Source organism: Tenebrio molitor, chromosome 4 (genome assembly GCF_963966145.1).
Source record: "Tenebrio molitor chromosome 4, icTenMoli1.1, whole genome shotgun sequence".
Lineage (NCBI taxonomy): Eukaryota > Metazoa > Arthropoda > Insecta > Coleoptera > Tenebrionidae > Tenebrio > Tenebrio molitor.
In genome coordinates this window covers 9275905-9283797 of record NC_091049.1, presented here as the reverse complement: position 1 = coordinate 9283797, position 7893 = coordinate 9275905, and the positions used below count along the sequence as shown (strand labels likewise).

At 46.3% G+C, this 7893-nt stretch overlaps 2 protein-coding genes across 4 annotated transcripts in view; one reads left to right on the top strand and one right to left on the bottom strand.

The window, feature by feature from the left end:
* Window positions 1-390: 390 nt before the first annotated feature.
* Window positions 391-4096, top strand: LOC138128587 (luciferin 4-monooxygenase-like). 3 transcript variants are annotated; one of them, XM_069044787.1, is made up of 4 exons: window positions 391-1363; window positions 1414-1731; window positions 2551-3218; window positions 3450-4096. In XM_069044787.1, exons 1-3 carry the CDS (start codon window positions 1014-1016, stop codon window positions 3176-3178), a joined length of 1296 nt encoding a protein of 431 aa, XP_068900888.1. In that variant the 5' UTR covers window positions 391-1013; the 3' UTR covers window positions 3179-3218; window positions 3450-4096. The 3 variants fall into 3 exon arrangements, with proteins under 3 accessions (XP_068900888.1, XP_068900889.1, XP_068900887.1); XM_069044788.1 differs by having other exon boundaries at window positions 3441-4096; XM_069044786.1 differs by having other exon boundaries at window positions 2551-4096.
* The window catches only part of CdGAPr (GTPase-activating protein CdGAPr), a 27042-nt gene continuing 22720 nt past the window's right edge, over window positions 3572-7893 (bottom strand). Inside the window, 5 exon segments of the mRNA XM_069044774.1 lie at window positions 3572-4353; window positions 4403-4789; window positions 4841-6051; window positions 6274-7111; window positions 7709-7869. Coding sequence (XP_068900875.1) covers window positions 4281-4353; window positions 4403-4789; window positions 4841-6051; window positions 6274-7111; window positions 7709-7869 — 2670 coding nt within the window. The 3' untranslated portion in view covers window positions 3572-4280.

Genomic DNA, 7893 nt, shown 5'->3' with positions numbered 1-7893 from the left:
AAAAATAAAAATAAACAACTTTGTCCAAAAAATAAAAAAAATAAATTTGGGGTGGACCACCCTTATCACTTAGGGGTATAAAAAATAGATAACAACCTATTCTCAGACCTACTGAATATACATATAAAATTTCATCAAAATCGGTCAAGCCGTTTCGGAGGAGTATGATAACTAAAACTGTGACACGAGAATTTTATATATTAGATTAATATTTGATAGGATATATAGTGGCCTTGATATAATCATGAATTTGGGCTGTTGTATTGACAGATTCCATTTTTAGTAAATGCCAACTGAACAAGAAAAGCTTCCTTAATTATTTTGCATCTAATAATAAAAATTAAACATTATCATTTCTTGTTCGCATAAAGAAAGAATTATTCGCTCAGGTGTAGCTGTAAACTATCACGTAACGGGTTAATCACTTTGGGTGGAGTAGTCTACACACAATTTCCATTACTTCTCGATGTTTCCAAAAAGCATAAATCACATTTTTCTACTTGGTCGCTGTGTGTGGCCGAGCGAAAGTTCCATTACTTGTCGACGTTTTCAAAGAAGTTGAACTTACTCGTAACATCACTTATCAAATCAGTACTTTGCGTGCTTAAATAAATTTGCCAGTCTATTATGGAGCCCAAGGTGCTGGAGGGTCCCTCCGACGAATCGGAAATTTCCCGTGACTCTCCCGTTAAACTACTTCTAGAGGCTTGCAACACCTTTCGCGACAACGCAGCTCTGGTAAGAGAATAATTTGGACAATTGGTCTGGTAGTGGCATCATTCTTTAGATCGACATAAGATCCGGTGCATCACTGACTCACGGTCAGTTGTGCCAACTGGCGAAAAATCTGGCGGCGAGTCTTCGATTTTTGGGCGTCAAAAAAGACGACGTTGTCGGAGTCGTGTCCGAAAACTCCCACAAAGTCATGGTGGCCTATCTGGCGGGGTTGTTCTTGGCGGCTCCTTTGCACCTGATCGGTCCGGGATTTACGGAGTGTTTGTTTCGTCATCTTGATGGTGACACTCTCTATCTGTTCAATTTCAGACGAATTACGAAATATGTTCGCACTATCCAAACCGACTGTCGTCTTTTGTACCGACAAATCTCAAAAGAACGTTCTCAAAGTGGTGAACGAGTTCACTTTTGTCAAGGCGGTTATTTCTTTTGATGATGCCGTCAACGAAGAAAATGAGATTTTTCCATATTCAGATCTGATCAAAAAGTCGGTATCTTTTCAGCTTGAAGAAAATGTCGATTTAGAAGATCAACTGGCTTTGATCTTGAATTCTTCCGGGACAACTGGTTTGCCGAAAGGTGTAATGTTCACCTACAAGATGTTGCGAACAAATTTAGTTCATGCTAGGTGAGGGGAGTGTTGGGAGATCGGTCGAAATCTCATTTGAATCGTTCCAGAGATCCCGATTTCCTCTGCATGAAACAGAAAGAAGTCGTTCCTGTAGTTCTCCCGATGTTTCATATTTATGGAGTGTTGATCACGAACGCCGCCCTCTACTCGGGCGCAACCCTCGCGATTTTTGATCACTTCGTGCCGACAATTTTTTTAGAAACCATCCAAAAATATAAAGTGGAACAACTGATGTTGGTACCTACCTTGATCAATTTTCTAGCAAACAGTCCTCTGGTCGATCAGTACGATTTGTCTTCGGTGAAGCAGGTGTGGAGTGGGGGGTCCCACCTTTTCGAAGAGGACTCGAAAACAGTGCGTAGCCGGTGAGTCCGTACCTGATGTAATATCGGGTGTTTAAAAAGGACTGTTTGAGTTGGCAGTACAATTAAGAGCATTTTGTTATTCGGCTGTTTGCAGTACTGCAACCGGATACGTCTTTTGACAGATATTTGACGAGAAATCAACTGTGACAAAATTGTAGGTCATGTATTAGGTGCACGGCCTCCTAGATTCATAAGAGACTCGTCTCTTATAAGAGGCGAGTCTCTTATGAATCTAGGAGGCCGTGATTAGATGATTCAAAATGATTGTGGCCAAGTATGGCAACTATGTACGAAAATTTATGTGGCAACTGTGTGGGTGGGGTAGAGTTGACATTTCCTTGACAGTTCACAGTCGCGCAATTTTGTAAGTTGTCAAATCAATGTGTAATGGAAAAATCAAATGCACGCTTATGAAATGTCCTACAAATGTCAACTCTACCCCATTCACACAGTTGCCACATAAATTTTCGTACATAGTTGCCATACTTGGCCACAATCATTTTGAATCACCCAATATGTATGAAAATCAACATTCAACGCTGCAAAGAAACAACTTGAACTATCAACCTCGGTGTCACTGTCAACTGCCAGTGTAAAGTTGTCCACAACCGGAAGTTACTCCAGTTATAAGTAAAAATCAGTACTGCCAACTCAAACAGTCCTTTATGATCACGCTGTACATTTGAATTGTCACTTAATCTGATAATCTGTTACTTCTCATACCAAAGATTGCTTCTCATGCTGGTTAGTCAAACTGCTCGCCCGGCCTCTTAAATATTACGTGTCAAATTGACATGTCAGTTGAAATGTATTTTTCAGGCTGAATTTGCAAAACTTGCACGTGGTCTACGGGATGACTGAAATCGGAATAGCTATACACACTTCTAACAACAGCAAAGGGTGCGGCGGTCAAGTCGCTTATGGCTTCCGCGTCAAAATAACGGACCCGGAAACAGGTCGCACGCTCCCGCCCGGCCAGAACGGCGAAATCTGCGTCGCCGGCGCCGTGACCAAAGGCTACCTGAACAACCCCCAAAAGACGAAAGAGACCATCGACGCAGAGGGATTCGTTCACTCTGGAGACATCGGCTACTACGACCCCGCCGGCACCATCTACATCGTGGGCAGGTGCAAGGATATCATCAAGTACAAGTCGTCCCAAGTATCTCCGGTCGAACTCGAGGCCATCCTCGTCAAGCATCCGCAGATTTGTGATGCCGCGGTGGTCGGTAAAGCGGATCGCAGGTTTGGTGAGGTCCCGGTAGGTTTCATCGTGAAGGAAGAGGGCGCCACTTTGACGGAGAGCCAAGTGTGCGATTACCTCGCCGAGTTGGTCAGCGTTGAGAAGAGACTCCACGGAGGGATCAGATTCGTCGACGTTATACGAAGGAATAATTTAGGGAAAATTTTACGCCACGAACTGATTAAACTCTTGTCGAAAGAATAAATCGACACTTTTTCTTGGTAGAATTAGAGGCGCGGAAGCGGTGAGTTTCCATTTATAAAAACTGTCTCCAATCTCCGTTCTGTTGGCCTCACTATTCTCATCTCAACTCTCAACTGATTCAAACATACCTTTCACGCCACGTTTTCGGACTTAGAAATGTTTTCCTTCATATTTGGGTTCCTCGCAACTCCTTTTCAATTTCACTGTTAACTACAAATTAGAAAGATATAAAAATCATCTACGTCGTATAATTTACGTAAAGATGTTGCAGCTTTAATGAATCGCCTAGACGGGTGAGTAGCGGTTGCACGGAGGACTGGGATTAGGTGTGGTGTACCACATGGAGGTTTACTGAAGCTGGAGCTTTTCAACACAGTCGCAATAATACACAAGTTATTCAACATAATATGAATTATTCGCATGTCAAGCATAGTTACACTATGTACATGATATTACAATGTAAATAAATTAAATGGAGAAGAGTGCAATACTGTAGAAATTCGTTATTGTCTATTATATATCTATGTTTTATTTTAATATTTCATATAATGCAACTTTCTCTGTTATATTATCTGGCTACAAATATAGACTTTCGGGATTATGATTATAAAGTCAGGTCAGTCTACAGTGTAACATCAAAATCCCCAAAACAAAATGCGAAAGAGTGGGTTTTGGCGTTGTTCTATCAAGAGCGAGAATATAAAAAGTACGCGTTTAGGCCTTACACTAGAACATTGTTTCTTTACTCGTTAACAAAACGTTCAAAATGATTGGTTATCACATTTCATTAATATCAAAGTAACGATTGAACTTGAAAAAAAACTTAATATGTATTCTGCAATGCAACCATCCGTATAAAAATAAACACCGACTTCCTCCTCGCAAACGCTCACACTACAGCTTTATAAAAAAAGAAAACGACAATACGTAACAAACAAAATGCAACTGAATGAGTCAATGGTGTAATGTCCCTCTGACAGGCTCTAAAAAAATAATATTTACAAATTTCACTTTTGATATTCGTCCTTACAACAAATTTGATTGACGAAAGTGACTACGATTTGGTCAACAGGCCTAGCCAACTACGAATAAATACTTAATATTATTGTTTAGACTTTGATTCGAAGATTGCTTTCATGTCCTTGATGCAGTACGACGGCGACGACTTCTCCTTCCTGGAACGGATCGATCAACACCGACTCCACCTCCTGCCACATTACTCACCTCGGACTCCTCGTCTCCAAGCTGACCCTCCTCGACTTCTCCTCCTCGCCGTCCCTGTCCCTGCTCTCGAACGTGTGCCTCCTCCTCTCGTACCTCGACGTATCCTCGTCCTTCATCCGCACGAACTCCTCCCGTTTGTTGTTCTTGTTCGAGTCGGTGCTCGCTCTTTGGTTGGCTTGCTCGAACACCGCCGCCCGAGATTTCAAACTCGTCCTGTTGCAGGTGCTCTTCTCCTCGTCGAGGCTGTCGACGGCGCTGTCGTCGCTCCGGCTGCTTTTCCTCCGGGTCCGCGGAGCGGGCGGTTCGGGCTCGGGGCGCTCGTCCTTACCCTTGAACAGCTTCAACTTCGACAGGAGGACGTCCTTGTCTTCTTTGAACGACTCGGATCTAAACGAAAGACTTCAACCACACCGAACACTCGCTCGACCGCGCACTCACCTGTATTTGTCGTGGAGGTACTTTCTCCGCTCCTCTTTGTACTTCTCGATCCGCTCCCTCTTCTTCGCCTCCTCTTCGGAGGTCGAGTTTACGTTTTCGGTACTGTGGGCGAGGTGGATCGAGTTCAGTTTCCCGTCGTCCATGGGTATGACTTTCGGGGGGTTGAGAGTCTTGGGTAAGGAATTCGTTTTGTGGCCCATACCCTCGTCCATGGATTTCCTGCGTTCGCCACCGACGCCGCATCCGAACTCCTTCTTGAATTCGTCTTCGTCCAGCGATCTCGTCTTCAGCTGGTTCTTCAAGTTCCTGGCTCTCAAACAAGGCGGAAGACTGTCCTTCTCGTAGAACTTTTTCAGACGCGAATTTGTACCGTTCTCCTTCTCTAGACTCTTGTCCTCGAAGCGACTGGTCAGATCTTTGACGCACACTTTGCCGTCGATGTGGTCTTCCACTTTGCCCTCGACACTCTTCATTTCTTCTCCTTTGACGTTCTCGTAAACGTGCATGTTGTCGGACTCGAGCGAATCGTAATTCTCCTCCACCTCCACCTCCTTCTGTTCGTTCAGCTCCAACAAAGCGTTGACCTCATGTATGGACCGCCTGAAGAACTTCACCTGCTGATACACCGAATTGTCGTCCAAAGTCTCCGTCTCCGACGACTTCCTCTTGTCATTCAGACTACCCCGACTCGTCTCGTCCGTCTCCGTCGGACTGAACTCTATCAAATCTTCCGTCTTCTCCTCTTCTTCGATGAGGTTATTCTGCAACTCGCTCGCCTCTTCGTAGAACGGACTGGGACTCACGTTCGGACTGGAATTCTTCGAATAACTGAGCGGAAAACTCGCCGAACTCTCGCTCAGATTCTCCGTCGAGCTGTGCACGACCTCGCTCAGGCTGAGATCCGTCGGACTGATCCGTTCCGAGTTTTCCATCATTTGGTACACCCCCGAGCTCAGACTCGGAGTGTACTGGACGTTGGAACGCGACGACTGGTTCGAACTCTGATCGGTGAAGCTCACCAGAGAGATCTGCTCGCTGGTGTCGCAGATGGCGCTCGAACTCAAATTTGGTTTCAGGGTGAGATCGTTGCTGGACTCGTCTAGGGCGCTCATGCTCTTCGGACGGCCCTCCTTGTCGTTCGTTTCCGAGAGGAATTCGTTGTCGGGTTGGGCGGCTTCTTGGCTGGGCAGCGAGGCCGTCGAGGTAGGCACCTGCAGCGGAATCGGACACGGTGTAGGTGGAAAATCAGCAAGTGACAGTTAGTGAACTGTTCCAGTGACATTTGTTTGACAGTTACGTTCGAAATCTAGAAACTTTTGAAACACAGACTTTGTCGACCAATGAAAACACGGAACTGTCAAAAACGCAATTTTGACAGTTCTACTCCGTCAAAAATCAGTGTCACAGTTTTAGAAACCGTCTCCACCACTCACCATGGCCTTCTCCACGTTGACAATGACGTTCTCGTAGACGGCGTCCGCGTTGCTCTTCACCGGACTGGCTTCCACACTCCTCGGGGGCGACTTGTACGTGATGCTGATCGTCGTCAAGATGTTCTCGTAGTTGTGGTTGCCCTTCTTGTCGTTGTTGAGATTCTGATAGACGATTTCCGTCGTGGGACTGAAATCCGGCGTGGTGGTGGTGCTCGACTCCCCCAACTGTCTGTACCCGGGACTTTGGGGCGTCGGCGTCGCCACCAGACTGGACGCGTCGAGAAACTTCCTCCCGATGTCCACCTCGGTGAACGACTTGGTGATCCCCTGCTTGCCGCCCCCCACGTCCCTCTCCAAGTTCAGCGACTGTCTCTTGTCCAGATTGTCGGAGTTCCTCGGCGACTTGTTCTTCGGTTGGTACGAGTCCGGCACCGTCTGGACCTGGGGCAAGGCGTGCACCACCGCCATCGTGCACACCATGTTGTCGGGGGTGGTGCAGTCGATGTACTGGATGTCGGACAGCTGGTCCTCGAGGCGGGTCCGCTTCCTGGACATCGAGTCCGGCGACAGGACCACGCGCGCCTGCTTCTTGGGCGAGGGGTTCACCGAGTTGGCGGTGCTGCTGAACTCCTCGGGTCGCGCCCGCGTCAGGATGCGCCTGTGAGTGTCCTTCTGGATGCGCGGGGAGCTGACCAGGCTCTCGTCCTCGGAGAATATCCGCATCTCTGATTCCTCCAGCTCGAAATTGAGCTGGATCTCGCTCAGGTCGAGCAGGGAGCCTTCGGAGTTGTTCTGCGAGGTCTGGAGCGTGTCGAAGTAGGAGTCGTGCGACACGGACCTGCAGCCAACAAATCGTCCAGATCTAGAGACATTTCGAACGCCGCAAGGGTCTGCTCCACGACCTCCACTCTTTCGTCAACACTACATTTCATCGCAATTTTTCCAAAAAAAGGATTAAAAAACATATCTAAATCGGTGCAATTGTCTTTTTATTTCCTTCCATTGTTGAAACGTCAATATTAGCGCAAATTAAATTTATGGCACGCTGAATTGGTTATGTCAAAGTGCTTTGAAAAATTTATGACATGGTGCAATGTACGTTAAGCTGATAGTAAAATCACTAAATCATCTAATTCTCAAATCTGATACGGAGTGTTTTTCACTTGTTTCAGATGTTTTCGCAAACAACTCGAGTGTTTTGCTGAAATTCCCAAGAAAAATTGTTTCACCATTTCTATATAAAATTACAAGTCACAGCAAACGTCCACAGTCATGTAGTCACGGAAGATAATTTTTAATTGTTGCCGACTAAAAAATCTTACATTTCTTATCTGCACGAGTACGTTCTGAGAAAGAAATTGCGTCGAGAAAAATATCGTGAATGGGAGAGGACCTGGAGGGGACCCCTGCGCGACCCCAACTCCTCTTCGCTCACCTGTTGTGCCCCGGGGGCTTGTTCAGCGAGTAGAGCGGTCCCAAACCATCGACCTCGTTCCCGTTGGGTTCCGAATGTCCCGAGGTGAGACTCTCGGCGGACTTGACTGACCTCAGCTTCCTCTTCATGTCGGTGAGGTCCGACTCGGTGACCGATTTCTCCTGCAATGACGACATTCTTTGAGG